Raw genomic sequence first — 22,746 nt, forward strand, 5'->3', positions numbered from 1 at the left:
AGATAGAGATAGATAGATAGATAGATAGATAGAGAGAGAGAAGTGAAAACAAAAGGGGCGAGGGCAAAGGGGTGAAGAGAAGGATGGGCAGATGGGCAAATTACTCGGTCGCCGGGATCGGATAATTAATGTCGCGCGACTCTGTCCTATACAAATATATGAACTATGCTCGCACGTTGCTTACGAGGATCTCCCCCCCGTGTATACAAACGTACAGCCAATATGTGTACATTGCATATTCGTATGCGATAATTAACAAGGCAAATCGATCGTCCTCGCTGTCGTTTTCTCACCTTGTTACGTGTCTCGCACCAGCCCGAACAATTCGCTAATAGACACGAATTTACACGCCATTTACAGGGTGTCTCTCGGGAAAGCCGTACCGAATGCCTCTTATAAATACGAGAGCGATCGCGTGGGTTAAAATTTGTGATTATTTTAATACTTTTTTTCTTTTCTTTTTTTAGATACGACAGACGTAGATCAATCGAGGCAGATAATCGCGACAAAAAGTCACTGGTTTGCTAAAATTAACATTTAAATTTACAACTCGTTTTTTCTCTCTCTCTCTCTCTTTCTCTCTTGTTCCGCTACCGATAATTATCAGTACGGAATTGGAATTTTTTTATACGTCATTTATCTAGTCTCTCACTTTCAATCAATTGACTGTCGCGGTTCCCGGAAACTTCTACCTCTGCAAGCATTAGCTTCTCCTCGCTGGATATATCCCTTATGTATAATACCTGTATAAACAGCCCATCAATCAAATGTATCAATCGATATTAACATGAGTTGGTTTCTCTAGCTAATACAGCGTGGGAGGACTTGAGATTGATTGTAACAACGATAATGCTGTATTTAAAACGAAAAACTACTAAAATTAATAAATCGCAAATCTTTCCTGGATTTGCATTCAATCTTCTAAAATCAAGCAAAAAGAAAAAAGATGATGGCGCAGGCATCAAAGCTGCTGATGAAATTATCTCGCGAGTCGGAGCAAACTCATTAAAGTTATTAAATTAACGAAACTTTCACTAGTTATCGCGGATAGTTATTATGACGATGAAAGGAAGGGAAATCGATGGGAAGGAAAGACACTCGCTCGCTCGGGAAGGGAAGTAATTCAGCGACCACTTTTTTTTTTAGCGTGAACCAAAACGTTTTCTTTCTGCAGCTTACAAAAATATCACATGGTGGCCTTAATAAAGTAACGTTATCGGTGCAACAATAATTAAAATCACGCGACACAACGATTTATCGTGTTATACATTCTCGTCGATGTATGTACGTGTGTGATGAAAGTATCAAGAATCTCCATCATCTCGATATCCATCGCGCCGATCGAAAGCTGTCACCCTCTTCTCCCCCTCTTATCGCAATCAGATATCGTCTACGATCGAATGAACGCTATAGGCATTAGAAAAATAAATTATCGCGAGTCTCCTCTATATAACGGGTGTCCTTATACGTACGTGAATGTGTGTAATAACGATCAAGCTTGCTCGCGCTAATATCTACGAGAGCGATAACTGGCGCCTCGCAATTTGCCGGCTCGCGCCAGCGTCGATAATCTCCGCTTATTGCTAGAAAATCACGATTGTACGACGCGATGCTTCGTCGCACAGTGACGGCTAACAGGTGGACGAAATAAATGCAATATCGGATGGGGATAACAACGATATCGCGCGACATTTACGATAGAAATCGAAATGTACTCTGGAAAATACTCAAGTTGTCTGGAAATCTCTGATACGTATTTTTTTTCTTTTTTCTTTTTTTTTTTATCGCAATCTCTTCTCGCATCTCGTCCGACTCGTGTTTATTGTAGCAAAAAGTATGTCAAGTTGACGGGAGCAAATAATTTTACAAAATCATCACCACTATCGAGTATTTCATGCGAAAGCAATCACACTTCGCTAACATGACCGATTATTGGATATTGCGAGATTTGATTTGGATCGAAAAATATATTGCCGAGTGAATTTGTTCATTGAAACGCGAATGCGTCGCTGAAATGGTCCACCTCCGGCAAATGCAATTCCGGCAGCGGAATAATTATTACAATGGAAGTAAAAAAGTTTCCCTTTGCAGATTTAACAAAATTATAATCGGCAAACAAAATTAAGTAAATTGAGTGATAAAACAATCCGTTTGCAATCTATCGGCGATACTCTAATAATAAAATGAGCTGTTCCAAGAGACTCTATTTCACGGTGAAATGATTCTTTTTATCAATGTATCGTATTTATTCTTGTAATCTCTGGCGAAACAAAGAGGGTCGCGATTTAATCTCTCTGTCCGCGGGAAATCCCTCTTGGAATTAATCATCACTGTACGTCGTATGTATCGTCCAGCGATTTTCTTCATCGATTTTCTCTTTCGCTTATCGGCCGCGATAAGCACATTACACATCGCTGAAGACTTAGCTACTGTTTTAGCGATGCTTTATAAATCAATAAACTACTTCGATACCGTTCAATGCTCCGTAGGGGCGTCTCTATCTTATTCGATTATCTAATGTGATCTAGTGTGATCGTTAACATTGACATTGTAAAAAAGTAGAACCGTCTGTGGATGTATGTCATCTATGGGAAGTCGTCACATGGAGCAAATGTGTTCTAAAATCACACCTTTCAAAAATATATAGCGACTACGGATTTATATTCCCGAATAATTTTTGGACCACTTTGTGCGACTGTAAGATCAACGGAGGAGATTAAAAATAAATGTAAATTCCAATTTAGATTCTCTCTCTTCCGAGTGAGTCGCGTATTCGCTCCATGCGACCGTAGATCGCTAAATGACATTTTCATTCTTCGTGCCAACTCTGTCGAATATAATAACCGGCGTGGTATATATGTCGTATCTTTAAAATATACAGGGTACCCCGAAATCACTGAATATCCTTTCAACAACAAACCTTCTCTGACCAGTTTGCAGACAATTTTTAATTAACGAGCGATTATATTTTTCAGTTAATCTCAGGTGGAGTTTACTTTGACGGAATTTTAATTTAAAAGCTATAAAGATATATAGTGGCAAAAATTGTAGAGTCGAAATAATATCTTTTCCGACATTTTCGCCCAGGAAAAATTGCCTTCAAATTGGCCAGAGAATTTATTTATTAATTAAAGGGACATCCGGTGATTTCAGGAGAGTCTGCTACATGTCTGGTACATGATTTATATAAACGCAGGCGATATGTATGAATGCTCCTCTCTCTAAAATATTGTTCACCAAGCTCGGCGAACAATCGATCGTCGTTTGTTGAAACGTAACTCGATTGCGGGTTAATTAGCGCGTTTTTATGAGCGACATTAAACGAGGGCACGTGACGATACGGGCGGATTTACGATTGAAACCGTTTCGCGCCGATAACGGACCTGTTTGTTATTAATCTCAGACACGTGGAACACAGCTGTTTCACGTTGGATCGCGATCTTAACGGTAGACTCATTCGACTCGAAAGTATCCCGTTTTCCACGGGATTTGCAATTCTCTCGTAAAACGTAAACTCGTAACCTCGGTTGTTATATCGCGCAGAAAAGTCCGCGTTATTTTCTCGACGATATACAAAGCGATCGAGAATCCGCTACTTCCGGGTCAGACATTTTTTTATGCCACTAACTTGCCTTTTACATATGTGTGTATGTGTGTGTTTTACATTATTAAATAATTAATCCTATTGACACTCTCGAAAAATATCAATCAACGCATTTGCTTCTCAAATTGTGACTTATTTTGCTTCCTCTCTCACCCTAAACTGCTTTGCGATGTGTTAAGAAAAAGACAGTAAAGTATTTCGTAACGAAATTTACGTCGCGGTCAAAATGTCTTTACAAACTATATTAATCATTTCTAATCTTTGTATTTTCATATACAACTTTAATATTTTTTTTTTTTAACTTTGAACGTCAAAATTACAAAATATTTCTTCACAAAATATTGCTTCTTCCTTCAGTTATTCTATAAATAAATTACGAATCCATCTGATGTAATAAAATTTGACGCGGCATCAAATTCATCGCGTCAAATTCAATCAAGAATCCCCGTCTCTTAAAGTTAAAACGCGATATTCTCGCTATAAATATAACGCAATAAAATAAAAAATCTTTACGTACATTCTCAATAAAAAAAGATATCTCGTAACAATTTTTTTCACCCTACAATTCTGCTCGCATCATCAATTACATCAGTTTCCTCGGAAAATGTCGCGAATTTGTGACACGTAATGCATGTTTAATACCATCGACACTACATTTGCGACGACGCTTTACACATGTTTGTTTACACGCGCAGCCTTGTACGTGAAAACGATTAAAAAACGATCTACGTTACGTTATCGCGTATTCTAGTAATACTGAAGGACGATTGAAGCGACGCTATCATAAATCTCGACTCGTTTGCGACTGGTGCACGTGCTGGCGAAACAACAACAACAACAACAACAAGGTTTCCTCTATCTACGCCTACCACTCTACTCATGTATAATAATATAATCGCGATCGCATCGATCGCGCGTTTATAAAATTCTCTGAAAGCCCGCTTTTCTCGCACAACAAGGTATTACATTTGTATGTACACGTGTGTCGCCGACGTATGTATGCGTATGTTGCGTGTATAGATAATATGTGTATCTCTTTCTCTCTTTGCCTTTCAACAACACGCGGTAAAATAGTGCGATCTCGCTAGAAAGCCAACAATCGTATGGACGGTAGCGAACGAAATCAATTGGAACAGGTTTTGCTAAAACGAAGGCTCGGTCACTTTGCCTGCGAGTGTTGGAACAGAACCGATTTTCTTCTTCCCGCAGGACGATTCCCGAGACCGGGAACGTGTCGATGTTTTGTACAATCTCGTTTCTTTTTACACGAGCTATTCGTCTTGTATATTTTCCTTCTCTCTCTCTCTCTCTCGCTTTTTCACGCCATAAGTCCTAAATATCGAAAAATATTCTCTCTACTCTGGGTCAGTTGTCTCAAAACTACCACAAGCTACGATCGCGCGGTCGATTACGTATATATGTGTATTTATATATGATTTTTTTTTCTTTTTCCTTAATCCTTGGGCTAATTATATCACGTAATTACCTCGAGCGTGGCGTACTTTTTTTCATAACCGATTAATTAATTCGGATTCGCGCATTATCTTTGCCGGAGGGATTGTTGTTGCGGCACGCAGAGATCGTTAACAAGCGCCGTTATTAGCGCGATTGAACGGCGCTGTAAAAGCGCGAGATAACCTGCCGCACTTAATTGCAAGCAATTATCGCCGTAACCGATAAAGCCCCAAAGGATTAATTCCACGTCCCGAATGCGTCAATCTTTCCAATTTATTACTTCAACTCGCAGATCGATCGTTACGCGACTGCATCAAATCGACGCTCGAGCTCCGTAATACGTCTAAATGACAGATTGTCAGCGATAGAGGTCTCATTGCTCATGATTTCTCCGATTGAGATGAATCGTTTCGAATCGCTAAAATCGACTCGTTTATTAATTATAAAACGCACCAACTTGTGCCCCAACTGTACGCGAAGAGAGAGTCCCCCTCCCGCTCCTCTCCCTCGATAAAAGCACTTGCCCTCGTCAGATATAATCAACAACTATAACAACTTTGTACACTTCAAAATTCACCAGCAATTCCCAACATTATGCGATATGCGCGTATGATGTGTCGACGTTTCTATCGCTGGCACGTCAAGTTCGAATCGTGCCAACGGGCTATCACACCTCGCCCGATCACCTACATGATCGTTTACCTCTAATAGGTTCATCCGAACGAACATTAGACATTCGAGATCGCGTCCCGAAGCGAGACATTAGCAGGCACACATCTTCGTATAAAATTTATACATCTTTGAAGCATCTCTTTCTCTTGGCTCTCTCCTTAATCGAGGGCGTCTTCGAATGCAGCCTGCACGCACCATGACTTTAATCATTTATCCCGTCGAATAAAGGGCACGTGAACAACGAGATTTTTTTCGAGAATCGGTTCGCCGATCGTCAGGTTCTTATTCCAGGTTTCTTATTCCACCAAGCTCGAGAGCGAACCGAGCTTTTCCCGATGCTACGTCATCGTCGAAGGATGCGATTCCGGTGGCACCGGCAACTGCGTCTGCCGATTCGAGAGCCGTCGAGGCCAACGTTGCGGCGAAACTGGCGGCGTCGGTCGTGGAGTATTCGGTGCGGAACCGGCGGTCAGTCGCCAATTGCTGCTGGAGAGCACGCTCGATCTGCCCACGACAGAGAGATTGGCGTTGCTGCTGCTGCAAGCGACCGCCGCCGACAGGTCCACCCTCGACACGGTCCTGTGTGCATCAATTAATCTCCTTTCAAGATCTTAATCAAGATGTAATGGCTACACCTGATTGGTCTATGTTTCTAATTTTGGCTGAATCTAAGAGCACACAATCAGATTCACGAACTTTACAACAGTTGCAAAGCAGCATTTTCTGCTCAACGGACAATGTATCTCAATTTCTACGGATATTTCGTCGGACCGAATCATCAAACTACATTTAAAGGATTTAATTTTTATTCGAATTGAAAGGATCATGCATTTTTTTGAAGGAATAAAAATATATAGTTGAAGTGAGTCGAGTAATTTTGACAAAATAATTTCAAATAATTCCATACGAAAGAGGACATTTTCTCAAAAGGTCGACTTACCTGGAAGGCGGAGCGGAACCTCCGGTGTAAGAATGCAGTCCTGCTGGACCACTTCTTGGTCTTGACGTGGACATAACACTCGTTGACCTGTGTAAAGCCGGCGAAGGCGGCGCAGATGGTAGCATTCGTGGCGTCTGCGGGGGTGTCCGGCCAGATGCGCTTCCGATGCTGCTGGTAGACGACTTTCTTCTCACAGTCCTGCAATCAGTCGTGATAATAGATAAGAAAGTCAGTTATTGGCGATACAGCAGGAGAGATAATCCTGCTTAAAATAAATTCGAAATTATAATCGTGTACATCAAGATGCGTTTGCGCGGGCGAGGAATGGATACTTTGGAATAATTTATTCCAATTATTCCGGCAAAGAACTTTTGATATGCAAATTTTATTCCGCTTTAAAAAAAGGAGCTGTTGATTAATTTATTCTTTATCGTTTATCACAATAAGAAAATTGCTAGAATATTGGAACCATTGTATCAACGGCCAATATAATCTTTTAAATTTGCTTTCACTCGTCTGGATCTTTGCCATTTCCTTTCTTCAGTTGACCTTACTTTTTGTGTGTCCGATATAACTCTTTGGAAAGTACTTTTATACCAATACAATTGAATGTCAATTCAGTCAGCTTGTCTTTTATAGCCAAAGATTTGTAATTACCTTTTAGTAGGTTGACGACAAAGGCCAGTCGGACAAGTGCGTCCCATGGCGCATTTGCCTTCGCACACCTCTTTCGCTAGGGCCAGTGTTTCGTAATTTCTCAAGGTGGACCTGCAAGCCTCGGCGTCCGATTCGGCGAGAGCAAGACTGGGAAATCGCTCCTTTAATCTGCGACGCTCCTGCATTAAAATTATGACATTAAATAATAATAATAATTTTGTAATTTTTTTTTGATAATTTGAAATATTATGTCAGCTATAATAACTTTTCTAAAAATATACGATTTTTAAAAGAGAGAAAGAAAAGTATACGATTTTATAAATATACGATTTTAAAAAGGGAGAAAGAAAAGTAAAGTGACAAAAGCTTGGCACTACTAAAAGGAACAGAGAAAAAGCAAAGAAAGAAAAGTTACAAAGCAAAGTAATTATATTGGTATCGCTTACGTCTTGTAAGCGACTGGATTCAAAGTCCTTGAGCTGCTGTTGAAAACCGACATTCGGATTCGCGATGGAACGACCAACCCTGACGACTTTGAGCGCTTCTTTCCAGGACAAATTAGTGGTGCTCATGATGTAGGCCACTGCTACTGTTACGCTCCTCGACATTCCTGCCAGACTGAAAAGAAATTATTTTTATTCACAAAAATTTATATTTATTTCTATGAATCGCAAATTTCATGCAATTTTGTCGACATTCAATGTTAAGGTAATTTTGTCGACTAACATGTTTTCTTCATCCCAGTTTCCTTGTCCAATTTATAAATGATTTTTTTAAAAAGAAAATTTGAAATATCATACACTTTTCATATATTTAAAAAGCATTTAAAAAATGTTTGAAAGAAATTGTATATCTTTGTAATCAAGTTTTATATTCAAAAGATCTTTTCTACCAATTTTATTAAATAAATAATACTTTTATCATATGTCATCTCTTTCTTCCTTCCCTTTCTTCTCTTTCATCCGTTTCTCTCATTGTCAGTTTAATTTCTCATACTTATTTCTTTCATAAATTTATATTATTTATTTATAATTTATTTAATTTTATTAATAGTTAAATTTTAGTTTAAATTTTACTAATTATTTTCATTTTATTTGTCTACAGTAATTTATAAATGCTTTTCGACATTTTCATTAAAGAAGAATAAATTTCAAATCGAAAAATCTAAAGTAAAAAAAGCATCTGATGAAATTATATTACAAATATATAACAACAAATTACAAATGTATATCTACCAATGGATTAAAACATTTCCTCCGCGAAGACGAGCGGCATGAATGAAGTCGTTACACAAAGAGAAATATTGCGATAAATTCTGATCAGGACTGTCGGCGGCCAAGATGCACAGGTAATGCTTATCCTGAAATGCAATCGAGATTTAATCCAAATATTATAGCCATAACTTTGCCGTAGAGGTTTTATTTCGAACCAAGTATATCTGCCTAATGACAAATCGACCTATTTCGAATCGATAAATTTCATTTATATTTTCTTATTGTTAAGCTGATCTTATTATCGATACAATTCAAATTTTCTTCGCGCTATTCACATGTTGACTTTTATTGCAAATCAAATATCAAGTGATGATTGCTATAATGACGAAGGAAATGCACTGGTATTATAAAACTGTTGATAATTTTGATGTGCAAGAAAAACGAATAGCGTTAGACAAGTTAGATACTATTTCGATTCTGACAGTGTCATATTTTATCAAAATTTTATAGCAAAATTTCATAGGTGCTTGGAAAAAGATATATCGATCGTAATTTAAACGTTACATTAAAAAAGATGACGAGACGAGTAGAGAGGAAGTAAAAAAGTTGGGAGAGGCATTTATAAATATAAATTTATTCATATAAAAAGAAATTGATTAAATTGGAAATTTTATTGAATTTTAAATTGCGAATAAAAATATTAAAAGTAAAAGAGGAAGAAAAATGTTAGCGAAAATAAATGAAAAATAAAAGAAGGAAAAATTGGGAAACAGAGAGAGATGAATAGAGACTTTAAAATGAATAGAGATTTTTAAATATAATAAAATAAATAAATTAAATATAATAAATACAACAAATAGAAGACAGATCGCGATTATATATTTTTTGAGAAAATTAAAAGCGAGGCCTAATCGAAGCTGTCATAAGCATGTTTTCTCCCACCATGCAATACAAGTTTTCTCTTTAAGGATGTTTTATATGTACAATCCCAGCAAAAAGTAGCGGAAAATCAATATCGACGAATATATCTATTTTTGGTGTATTTTGAGTATGAGAAATTGCGTGGAAATTTATTTTTTAATTTATTGCGTTTCTAATAAAATATTCCGAATTTTGTTAATCGAAATGATTAACTTTTGGCAGAGAATTTCGCCTTGTGACAGATACATGGCTAATTTCATTGAATTATATTTAATACCCTTTTAATCAGTTAATACTTGTATAATATTATTTGACCAAATATTTCCTCTGTATCTAAACTACACTTTTGCAAATTTTAAACAAATTCTGAATATTATTTCCATGTATTTTTGTCATTTGAATCGACGTGTTTATACGTTTCCCATAAGAATACATGTTAATTCGGTGCAAATTAAAATCCTTATAACTTGTTAACGCTTTAGTGAATCGATTTAAAAATTGTACTGAAGATTCTAAACATATGAAGGACATTCTGTACAATTTTCATTAAATTCTCAATATTTTGAAAATAGGTACAAACATCCTTAATTACAAGCCAAATCTTTTATGTGATAGGTTTCTAATTGGAATCCCTTTATTGATCGTTACTTGAAAATTTCGTTCAAAGATGCTTTAACTTATCTCTCGCGTTATCTTTTCCCTACTTACAGAATGCAAACGACGGGCCGTGTCGTGAATGGCCAGAATATGCGTGATCTCGAAACGTTCCAATTGATCGGCATCCTTGCTGTCCTGATAATTGCCTACGTAAAGTCCAGAAAGTACCTGCCGACATAATAAAGGATAATTCAAAGTATAGTATAAAGACGAGACATTTCGTAGAGCGTACTTTAATTTACGATAGAATACATAATCAAGATGTGATATAAAAATATCGCGCTTCTGTCAAACCTCGGATTTTGAAAATACAAAGCGAGAGACGTCGCGGTAGCCTCTTTGTCCCTCTCGCCGCGGTTCTCATTTAAAATACCGCGTTACTTTCGGCGTCTATTTGGCGAAGGATTACTTACGATTAGACGATGAAGAAATCCAGGTCAGCTGGTGGGAGAAGCGCAAACCCACGGAATGAATCCGCGATGTGCCGCGCGCGCGCGACTGGCGTCGCAATCTTAGATTAACTTACCATTTGACAAATATTGAACCTTGATGAAAGAGAGCGTTTAAGCGAGACGCAAGAGGGGAAGAGAGGAGGACCGCATACATTAATTTAAATGGCGTTTTTCACCCGACCATTCTTTCAGCCAATATTGATTCAGTCTTTAATGAAGGCTCGAAAAAACGCCGAGGGAACTTTTTTTTCTTCCTCTCGCGCGTTAAATTAAAAATATACATCAACGATCGAGATGACGAGGATAAATTGAGACGTATGGCGAAAAATGATCCCGGGGCGATCTCTTTAATAGCTCGCGCGTGCATGACGTTTATTTTAATTATCGTAATCTCGAAAATATACACTCTCCGGTCGTTAGTCTTAGTTCTCGCGATTTAATTTCATTCGAACCATTCTTATCGCGATTACCCTCGTCGAGTTTGCTCCCCCTTCTGCGCGGCCCTCGTCCACGTCGATTTTAGATGAGAAGAAACGAGGAGAGCCAGCTCGGGGCTCGACGAGACCGCGTCAAGCGGTTGCCGTCTCGTGATCGATCGATCACGAAGGAAGAAAAAAAGGGAGGCGATATACCGTTCTCGGAGGGCAAAACGAGCGACAGTAAACACACAACTCTCTATCACGTCGTCGACGACGAATATGCGATTTCGATCGCTCGTGATCTCCTGGTGTGTTTGCGCGATTTACTATAGCGTGCAAACGTCAACCGCCGCGTCGGGGCATCGATCGCTGGACGAGACATCGCGTAGATCCTCTCGTCATCCGCTCAGCGATGTGGAGATCCCTCCCGATGTCCTCCTCGAGCGTCGAAGATCTTTGAGAGGTATCTCGGAATCGTCGGTTGCATCCCTTCCGACATCGGGGACGGATGATCGCGAGAATATTGTCGATCGTTTCGTTTTAAAGCGTCATTCCCCGCGTCGTAAACGAAGAAAGAAATGCAGTCGTCGAAAGCAGGACGATCGGAGAAAGATGAGAGCGGAGAAAGTGAAGTTCGCGGACGAGATCGAAGAATCCAAGAGTTCGATGAAGTCGTCTAGTATTGTGAAAAGCTCGTCCACTTTTGACGCCACCAAGAATGCTCCCACGAGTACTCTGAGTCCTACGCTGGAATTAACGACGGAATCTTCAACGATACACTTCGCGGATACAATCACCGACGTCGTTTCGTCGACGAGGGTCGCCGCGACAGTTGTACAAAACGATACGACTCGCAGAAGAAATTCCCAGCGAAATCCCTTTCACAAGAAATGTGGGAGAGCTAAATGTGCGGGAAACTGTAAAGAAGAAGAAACGAGGATTATCGATGTACTCGAAGATGAATTTTTCCCACCTAATGTTGGGAAATCGAGTACATCGCAAACATCGTCGAGTTCATCGTGCACTTCTAGCTCATCACATCGACTGCGAGATAGATCGCGACAAGATAATCACGAATATGATGTATAATGTTGTTTTGATGTACAACGGTATACATCGCACAAGAAACTTTGTGGAGAAATATATTACGTAAAATTTTGAGACGATTATTGATTGTAAACATTACGTTTCGTCTTCACTTCGAAAAAGCTGAATATATTAAATTTGTGTGTATTAAATTATCAATAAAATTTTAATTTCTCATGATTATATAAAAGTTTACATCTATATGTGATACTTTTTTTTAAATAATTAACAGAAAGAATAATTGCAGAAGCTTTCTTAATTTTTCCTACAGAAAATTTGCATATAAAAATAGAAGAGAAAGAGAGATAGAATTAATGAAATCAATGACGTTGCTTGAGAAAAAATATGCTGATGAGAATACGTGAACGAATCTGATTAATCATTTGATGATTTGCGAAAAGTATATCGTAGGTGAAGATTTTCATCGCGATTTCAGTTTCATCTCTTCTGTTCCGTTTTTCAGCTTCCGTCTTACGAGTGCGCGTTGCTGCTACATAAAATTTTATTTTTATCAAGCGTATTATCGGTTGTAAGCGCGAGGTTACGACCGTCAGGTAGTCGTTATATTGAAATACATTTAAACAAGTTATCGGGTGGTAAAGGCACCAAGTCAGAATAAAACGTATTGTGCGCTATAAAGACCTTTTTATACGTTTGCAGTGAAAAAGAAGATATTTTTATCGAAGATTCCCTGTCGTTATCGAATTATACTTAAAACTCGGAACAATAAAAATAAAATGTACATGGCTGTAATTAATTTTTTATAAGATAAATTGATTAAAAAAAATAATTTAGGCAAAATTATTTTCACTATTTTATATTAAAAAAATCTTTTAATTAAACATTCATTAAATCAACATTCATTTGAATTCTTTGATTTCTCGGTTGTTCCAGACAAATTATTAAATTTGTTAAGACAAGACTTTTTCATTTAAATAACTTAAATTGATATTTCTGTCGAGTCTTTTGTAATAAAAAAATGCTAGCAAGAGATGATAGGAATAAATAATGATGAAAGCTCGAATATTCAATCAATATAAAAGGACATGCTATATATGTGTTTTTTATATGCAATAGGATATCGATTATAATTATCCGCAATATTTTTAAGGCGACAAATTAAAAAAAGTTATAGACAAAAGTTTTTTCATAGATAATTCAAAATCATTTTATTTAAATAATATTGATATCCTCTGCAATATTATATGAAAAAATTATATGACTCTATTTAAAGAAACTCAGGATAATCTTAAATGTTTTACATACAGAAAAATTAATTTTAACTTTTTTAAAATAGCTTGCATAAAACAGATAGATTCTTATTCTTTTTCTCTCAGATACTCTATCTCGTGTGCTCCTAAAATCTTGCAGATTACTACAATGTAAAACTTCCATAATCTTATCAAATCAATTATACAAAGTTGTTAAATGCAAATTAATTATTAAACGCGTTTCATTTTAAATCTGTTATTGTATTTACTAAAAGGGGGCTCGAAAACGATATAAAGCGCGATCAAAACGTTTGGTATTTAATTTACGTTTGTTCACTGTACCTTTGAGTAATTTATTCGGCGCGCCGTTATTAGTCTCTCATTATAGTCCCTATATAAAGAGCTACAAATTGAAAATTTATACAAAGGATGTCCCGCGTTTGTCGCGTATTATTTTTTTAATAACTTATAGCTTGTCACTTCTCGAGTTACGTACGATTGATAAATATAATTATTTGATAAATATTTTGAAAAGCCAATAATGCGCGTAGATGACAAAATTACATTTTAGTCAATTTTAGCAGTTTATTTCGATTAGGTTTTTAAATTAAAATTAGATATACGTATATGTGGGATGCTGAAAATTGAGCAGAGTTGTGGTTAATAATTACTTTTCTAAATTTTTTCAGTAAGGAAAATTTTATTTTTAATTAGTTAAAAAATCTGTTGTTGAGAATTAATACGCGAAAAAACGGGACGTTCTAGTGCAATTTTATAATCATATACAGGGTGTTTCTTAATAAGTGCGAAAAATTTTAGGAGATGATTCTTTGTCGAAAATTAAGGGGATTTTTCATATAAACGTATACTCCTACATCTCTTCCTGTGAAGTTACACTCCTCCAAAAATAAGAGTAAAAATTAGGTTCTTATTTTTTTCTCAAATTTGGAACAAGTTAAAGAAATGAAATTAGGTGGATATTTTCTACTAGTAAAAAAGTTATTTGTTAATATTTTTTTGAGCTTACAAAATATTATTATAAGGAAATGAAACTAGCAACCCCTATTCAATTTTTTATTAGAACTTTTTTAATTATATCTCTTTGTTTATATAAAAAACCCCTCTTAATTTTTGACAAAGAATCATCTCCTAAAATTTTTCGCACTTATTGAGAAATACCTTGTATATATTTCCCCAAATATATATATTCCTGTCGACACGTAAGAAATATATCTGTTCCTTTTCTTAGCTAAACGACTAAAATATCGATCGGAAAGTAAAAATTTGTCCAATCAGAGCAATTTCTCACCTTGTTCATACCATTCCCCATGATGTCGGTGCGATGAGGAGCGCGTGCTTGATGCTGCTGGTTTAAAAGCGCGAGTCGCGTACGAGCCTTTGTTCGTTCGCCATCATCTTCAGTCTCTTGAGCTTATTTCTCGACGATCCGATTCGATCCTCGTCGGTTAGGTAACAGTATTGTTCGTCAAGCATCATCATCAAAGTATAGAAGCGAGACTCCATCAAGCCGCCGCGTATTTGATCTTATCATCGATGATGCTCAACGTGAGCCACGTGGCTCTCGATCTTCTCTTCTACCTATCTTGCTCTCTTTCTGTCTCTCTCTTCTCTCATTTGTTATCTCGATAATTTATTACTGTAGAGGATAAATGATATAATTAGCGATCGCGATAACAAGCAGTGAGAATGTGAAATTATTTCGTACTTTTGTTGCGCTCTTGCAATCGCGCCTTTTTCGAGGACGACAACCGATGTGTCCTCGATTTGCGAGGGCACATTTATATTCACGAATATTTTTCCGCGGATATCTTTTTACCGAACTCTCGTGTAGCCGCCCCAGGAGAGATTCCATTTATACGTGGATTTCTACGGTCTCTCTCGGGCGGACGCAAGAAAATAGACGACATTTTAATACGTCGCGAAAGACAGAACCATCTTTGGGAGGCCACCCGCAATCGCGACTCGCGTTGGTTCTGTAAAAGAAGGAAAATTCTCAGTTATAGAAAGATGAGATTCCATGTAAATAGAAGGAATAGGAAGAATTTGTCTTGGATATCGATTAGCGATACGCGGCACAATTGCATCGCTCGAAAGAGGAAACGCGCGCTTGTTCTTTCGAGAAAGTGGGACAAGTTATTGATAAATTGTCGTCATCCTAGGTACATGTGTTGCATGTATGATCTTGGGAGCTGCCTTAAAAATCGGTAGTCAAACCAATTCGAGTATTTCGAGAATGACACTCTTCGTTACAATTGAGGCAATTGCATCATCGAGAAATAGATACGGTCGATCGTCGCGGGAAAAGTGCATTACGAGTGGCAATAAATTCCAACAAGGGGAAAATAAAACTGACGTAATTTCAGAAAACGAATGCACGGTCTCTGAGTTTAAACAACGTGCGGCTTATCGATTATTTTAAAATCAATAAGATAAATTATAAGGACTCCGTTACCTTGCAGTATGTTAACCTACTTTATTAGCAGGTTACAGTTGACTGCATTAATCATGTCAAACAAAAATTTAAATTCAAATTGTGTGATATTTAGAAATTACCTGTTTGCGTTATTTAATTGCATGATTCTATTGTTTTACAGTCGCGAAAAACAAAAAGAATCGGTGAATCGCGTGTCTTAAAATATCTAGCGAGTGCAGAGACACTAATATTAAATTTTATCCCTGATTGTATATCTACCACTCTCTTGTAATTACTTATATAAAGCTCATGCAAATCATTTAGATTAAATAATAAAAAATGTATGTTTTTTTCGATAAATAAATATATAAATATAAAATATTATATTTTTTTTTAATTATAAACTTTTCAGACATATATATATTCATTTTTTTAAATGGATACATCAAAGCATTAATTATAAGCAACATACATTAAGAAATTATTCAAAAATGTTACTATAAATAAGAAAAGAATGATTTAAAATTAGTCAAAAAATTTTTGTAGTTAAAAGGAAGCACAATTGATTTAAAGCACCTCATGGAGCGTAAAATCAATTCTGCGACAAAATTTCGTGACTATGTGTAAGCTATGGACGTTGTCAAGGACACGAATCGCTATTGCCAGCCAGAAAAATAGTGCTTCCACATTTCGAAGCGGCTCATAGAAATAGATATGTTTTTATTGCGGACTCGCAAATATGGCAGCGCAAGACTGTACGCGTCTATGTAAATTTTAGCCCCCGATATATTGGCACGATATCAACCCAACGTATTTTGTTCTCTCTGGCAGCAAAACATGATTGCGATGCAACTTGAAAGCTTGCGTTCCGATTTTATCCGACGAACGAAAAATACCTCCTATTATTTCTATCACGAGAAACCAAATCTGAGTGACATAATTGATGCTAATTTACTGCTCATTTATAATTCCAATCCCGAATTTATTTTTTCTGTCAATTAGCAGAAAATTTATATTTAAAAATGGAAGGGATTTATCTTACTATCAGGCTAGCATCTCCACAGTGGATCGATAAATAAAAAAGAAATTTAATAGAATTAATTGCTAATTAACTGCTCTCAAATATGCGAATTGAAAATAGATTCTAAAAATTCTATAAAGATTCTAAAATTTTTATAAGTAATGTTTGTTAATATACTATAAATAGTAAATTATAGTAAAATGATCCAATAAAACTTAATAATACTTGACATTAAAATATTTCTCGAATTAATTGTTATCCTATAATTTTGAATTTGTTACCTGTAAAAAATAAGTCTGATTATTTTTTAAAAAATCTTAACGTAGTAATTATAATAATTAACTATCACGCCGTGTTCGATCTTCATTTTGTGCGACATGTTGCTACTGTTTATACGCGATCGTCTTGTTGTCATTTGCACGGGAAGGTGCGGAAACGATGCAAGGCGTTCGAAGCGTCATTCTATTATCTTTTGAAATGTGACCATTATCTACGATTACTACAATTAACGATAATTAACCTACGTAACTAATGCATTTTCACGAATATTGCGATTCTCAATTAGCCATTAATTTAAATGGTATTACATAGTACAACCATTGTTCAAACTCTATTCTATAACTTATTCGATTAAAATCAATCTTTAGAAATTGTAAAGCAATATATTCTTGAATATTGCATTTTGCAGATATCTATTAATTTTCACTTGTATACCCACTCATTTGTTTTATAATAAGAATGGCAAAATTGTCGATAATAAAATGTACTATTAATATATTAAAAAATAGTAAACCTATAAATATAAATTTAAAAAAGTATTTAAAATTATTTTTACAAAATGATTATTTAAAATATGATTAAAAAAAAATAAAATGTTCTCATACGATCAACCTGTGAATATACTTATACATGTTTTTTTCGCTAAGAATGTCTTTCGTTTTCCAATATTTGTGGAAGATTAATAAAAAAATAATTAAGAATTAAGTTTAAATAAATTTTCAGTATTTCCTTCTCACATCGTTATGATTATAATCGATAATCGCTGATAAAGATAATCGCAATTCATTTTTGTTCTTAATAAAATAATATTTTATAAAATATCAATATATTTAATAAATCGAGACCTTCGATAAATACTAGAATAACTGATTAAAATATTTTGACGTTTATATTACGTACGGTACATATATCGCATTATTTTTAAGTAACGCCATTGAAATATATCCGTATATTACCAATTATTATATTATCGAATATCCGATGAATATTTTTAAATCTTTATCAGATATTCAATATCGCTAAGCTTTCCGAATATTTATTAGTATTATTGCTATTTGCCATTATTGTAAAATCTATCAATTTGCTATTGAGATTAAATGCAATTGCATAAAACCAATGCGTCTGACGAGTATTGGCCTACTCTTAAAATAAAACGATGATATATTCGAATAAATTCAACGAAAACCAATCATATCCAACGACCTGAAAACTGTCACGCGTGAAACAGTTTGTACAGTAATTTTTTTTCTCATGCACATCCAATCAATTTGCGTAAAATTAATTCATTAAAATTGAATACACACTGCGAGGACGCATTCGTAAAATCCCTTCATCTGTTATCCGTCCAAAGATCGATTACGGATCTCCGATTATTCATCGATTCTCATAAAATAGATACGTATCGGGATCCGACTCGTAATCAAGCTAAAAGCGCGATGTGTATTATAAATTATGCAATAATCCACACGTCTGACGGATATATCTCTCGATACAAAGAGACGAGATAAATTAAAGAGGAATGAAAATAGAGCACTTATTTACGTTGGAAATTAAAATAGCATTATAAGGATTAATTAATGAACGTGAAATTCATCACTCGCCTCGCAAAAGCAATATCCGAATTACACATACGAGAAATCTACAAAGCGATATTTCGATAGAAAAATAAAAAAAAAATCCAAGAGCCTTCGAGACGCACCTGCAAAATCCACACTCCACATGATATCGCGACGAGGACACGGTTGGAAGGTATACCTATATCCTGCCCTAGGAGGATATACCTCTCCCTTATCGCGAATTAGCTCGTCGCACTCGCGGGATGCTGCTCGTCTCTCCGAGGGGAGACTAGCGAAGCTAGAAGAGAAGGGGCTCGTTCGCGCACTCTGTTCAATCGCTGCCGCGAGAAGGAATTCCCGAGGTGGCCGACGAATCGTGCCTTTCTAATCCCATCGCCGGGTTGCACTTTTCAGCCCCGTCTGTCACACACAGACGTTGCAGCAGATTACACTGCGATTCGTGTGCATTCTTCTCTCTCTCCTTCTTTTTCTCTCTCTCTCCTTTCCTCGACGACTCGACGGAAGGGCGCGTCGTACGAGAACTACCCTGCTCACGGTGAGCAAGGAACAGGGGTGAGAGAAACAAGCAGCAACGAGAGCGAGGGAGACGACGTAGACAGGGTGAGGTGGGGGTAACTAAACCGCAACGATGGCGAGGAGGAAGAGGGAGAGGTACAAACGGCTAGGGGTAACGTGCAGGATAGTGGGGTAGATCCTATCGTCACGCGACTCGAGGCCCTGCCTACGAATCCTCGAACGCACGTTTCATCAGTTTTGTTCCGCGCGTCAGGATCTCGCATCCGTTCCGGATCATCCCGGATCATCGCCCCGACGACGGCGAGAGAAGAAAGGGAAACGACGATGATTCATCGATGATAACCCACCCTCCGGGAAGCCCGACACTCGGAAAACGCGAGCCCTCGACTCGATGCACTGCGATCGATCGCCGCGATGGTCGATGTCCGATTCAGGATCACCCGGATGTATCCTAGTAGCTACGTGGATGCTGCTGTAACGCAGTAGGTCCTCTTTCGGGGAAGCTTAATCTCGCTTGTTGCACCTTTGAATGTCTCTATGATATGAGATTTGGATATCGATGATCGCTCGGCCGCCGCGTGAAAATATCATGTCTCTCTCTTTTTAAAAGCCGAACGTGCACGGACACTCCTTCTCACTACGTCCGCGGGAATCTGTGGCCCGTTCAAATTCATTGCCATGAGGAGGGCGAGGATGGCGATGGAAATCTCGTAATAGATTTGCCGCGACGGGAGGATGGGGGTGGGAGGGGATGAAACGCGGAGGGGATCAACAGGGGTGACTGAAGGCCGTTCAGATCCTGGCTCGAATAATCCTGTCTTTTTTTCCAATTTTTTTGCAACTTTAAATTCTAATTTTTTCGCGGTAAAATTCACTAAATATCCTCGCCCACGGTTCTACCTTCGATGAAAGAACGATGACTCCTCTCGACCACCCTTCGACGGAAAATCTTTCATCGCGCGGATATTAGCGGAAAGGGTGAGGGGGTCATCCGTCCCTGAAACTAAGGCGTTGTGTACGTCGGCGTTGGCGAGTTCGCGCAGAAGCCGCTCGATAAAGACCTTACCCCTCGTCACCCCTCGACCCTGCCCTACAAATGGCAAATCTGGTGTAGTAGGACTCGCACACACGGCTACTGGGCTACGCTTGCGTCGTAACCGATTGCTAATACGTGTGCGCGTGTATGTGTATGTACAACATGATCTTGAATGGGCTCGTACCCCGCTGAAACATCTTGCCAAGAAGCGCGCCTCTTCCTTTATAGCGCGCTGAACAGATGTATTGCGTATGCATGGCAGAAGATTCAAAGAAAAGTAAAGTATTTTTTTCTTTTATGAGAAACTATGCCCCCGTACACACTTCATACAGGAAATTATAATCGCTCGTATGCTCGTGGATCGATCGCGATTACTCGTGCAACGCAAATTCACTCCCGCGATACTCTGATTCAATCATTCGCGGAAATAAATGGAGAGACCAGTCACATGCAAACGTTTAATAAATTATTCAACGATCACACGTAATAAAAATTCCTTCATGTTGACGATTCAGAGATCGTACATCTGTTAGACACATCCTCATATAGTTCGATGCTGTGATATATGTGTATGGAATTTTAAATAAATAATAATAACGAATGTTTGAATAACATTGAAAAATAAAATTGCAAACATTCTATTTTTAGAAGAAATAATTATTGTTCATAAAGATCGTAACAAATTGACGATTTATTATTTTGATTTCTGTCTCACACACATAATTCGATTCTTAATTAAATTATATACATTACGTGAAATACGCACTTCGAAATCCATCGTTGCGATGTAATTACGTATATTATTTAACAAATGTAAAATTATTTAACAAATATAAATATTAATTAATTATATTAATTATATTATTAATTAACTATATTAATCAACTTATTTTCTGATTCTTGTCGCGATCGCGTTTAGAAAAAGCATTTGATGGAGAGCGTCTCATACTACTACTCTTTTCTATTCGATTGTCGTTGCATAAATGATAATAGAGCTGAGACATACGTAATAATAAAGCGCTATACATTGCCAAGGCCAAACATCTTGTTATTATTATTTTGTTGCTTAAATATTTAACGGAAAATAACATATACGCGAAATAATAAATTATACAAGCGTTTAAAGTAAATATTTAAATATTTTAAAGTATATTATTACTTGTAATCTTTTTTAATTATTTATAAACAATTGATGTATTACGAAGCTTATTATCATGTGATAATAATTATTATTTAATTTTAATTATTAGTTAATTAATTATTAGTTAATTAATTATGTAATTCCATGAATTCGATTATCATTTCATTGCGTATTTTCAATCTAAATTACATTTGGATGGTCTAAAATCAAATGATAAAAGAACAAACATCTATTTTGAAAGTAATGTATAAATAATAAATAATTTATAAATTACTTACCGCAAATCTCTCTCTCGTTGATTTTCGTCGTCCTCTTTTTCCTTTCTTGTTCATCCGTGATTGTTTCCTTGTGGCACTCACACTTACTCACGAAACACGATTAATTACGATTAGTCGGAACGATGGCGAGACACATTTTGCACAGTATTTCCGATCACGAAACAGTTAAACGAGATATGCACTTTATTATATTGTAAGAGAGAATAAGTATAAGTGACATGAATCATAAGATCGAAAGATTAAAGTTATTATAAAATAATTGTTCAATTAATAATTAATTTATTCGTATTTTAAGAAAATTTAAAGTATATACAAAATATATACATTTGATTCTTTAAATATTGTTAAAGAAATAATTATTATTCGAAAGAATAATCAAAGGTAATGAAACGATAACGAATGAATCGTGATTCGATAAAAACTTATCGTCGCGATACAGTTTCATCAGTTGCTTATCAAAAATTTAATAATCATTAATTGTAGCCGTAACGAATTAAGTTCTGATATTAGTCGCGGTCACGTTTAGAAAAAGAATTCGACGGTATAAGAAGTGTTTCGCATCGGTGCTTTACTATTAGAACGTCGCCATGCTAATGATAACAAAGCCATGACACATTAGCGCGTTTATACCGGCAAGGTTAAATACCATCGCCCAATACCATATTATTGATAATTCCTTGTTGAAGTATTTTACGCGCTATAAAATATAAAACATAAATATATACGAGGTATATATATTAATTATAAAAGTATAAGTGTTAAATTATAGATTAATTATTCATTAAATGATACATGTATCGCGAGACCTTTCATTTAATTACTCGATCCCGTTAATTACTCGATTCGATTGTTTTACCGCGTATTCCCAAATCGAATTATATTTACATCGTCGAAAAATCAAACAATAAAGCGAAATCGAATGAAATTTGATATTAACAAGTATTATTAAAGAAATAATTATTATTCATAAAGATCACAAATAAAACGGTAATTTATAATATGAATTTCTGTCACACATACTTTGATTCTTATTTGTGATTAAATTACGCGACATGTACGCACTTTGTAAATTATCGTCGCGAAATATGTGGCTACGTGTTATTTATAAGAGAATTATTTATTAATCATATTCTCATAACAAATAATTTTCCGATATTGGTCGTGATCGCGAAAAAA

At 36.3% G+C, this 22,746-nt stretch overlaps 1 protein-coding gene across 7 annotated transcripts; it reads right to left on the reverse strand.

Moving 5' to 3' along the window:
- Window positions 1-1,018: 1,018 nt before the first annotated feature.
- Window positions 1,019-21,771, reverse strand: LOC105249156 (dual specificity protein phosphatase 22). 7 transcript variants are annotated; one of them, XM_025413640.1, is made up of 8 exons: window positions 21,571-21,771; window positions 14,598-15,282; window positions 10,172-10,288; window positions 8,564-8,688; window positions 7,775-7,946; window positions 7,329-7,507; window positions 6,672-6,869; window positions 1,019-6,310 (listed from the first exon to the last, which is right to left on the reverse strand). In XM_025413640.1, exons 2-8 carry the CDS (start codon window positions 14,616-14,618, stop codon window positions 6,070-6,072), a joined length of 1,053 nt encoding a protein of 350 aa, XP_025269425.1. In that variant the 5' UTR covers window positions 14,619-15,282; window positions 21,571-21,771; the 3' UTR covers window positions 1,019-6,069. The 7 variants fall into 7 exon arrangements, with proteins under 7 accessions (XP_025269425.1, XP_025269427.1, XP_011252721.1 ...); XM_025413642.1 differs by lacking the exon at window positions 21,571-21,771 and adding an exon at window positions 19,463-19,845 and having other exon boundaries at window positions 14,598-14,945; XM_011254419.3 differs by lacking the exon at window positions 21,571-21,771 and adding an exon at window positions 19,463-19,845.
- Window positions 21,772-22,746: the final 975 nt, after the last annotated feature.

This window comes from Camponotus floridanus, unplaced genomic scaffold (assembly GCF_003227725.1).
Source record: "Camponotus floridanus strain SB8 unplaced genomic scaffold, Cflo_v7.5 scaffold7, whole genome shotgun sequence".
NCBI classification, from domain to species: domain Eukaryota; kingdom Metazoa; phylum Arthropoda; class Insecta; order Hymenoptera; family Formicidae; genus Camponotus; species Camponotus floridanus.

Bases quoted from the DNA above. Each gene is read 5' to 3' on its own strand.
- LOC105249156 (XM_025413640.1), bottom strand. From the start codon at position 14,618: ATGGGGAATGGTATGAACAAG. The intron at 10,289-14,597 runs GTGAGAAATTGC...TTATGTCGGCAG, and splicing joins TGGGGAATGGTATGAACAAG to GTACTTTCTGGACTTTACGT. The intron at 8,689-10,171 runs GTAAGTAGGGAA...ATTGCATTTCAG, and splicing joins CGGCCCGTCGTTTGCATTCT to GATAAGCATTACCTGTGCAT.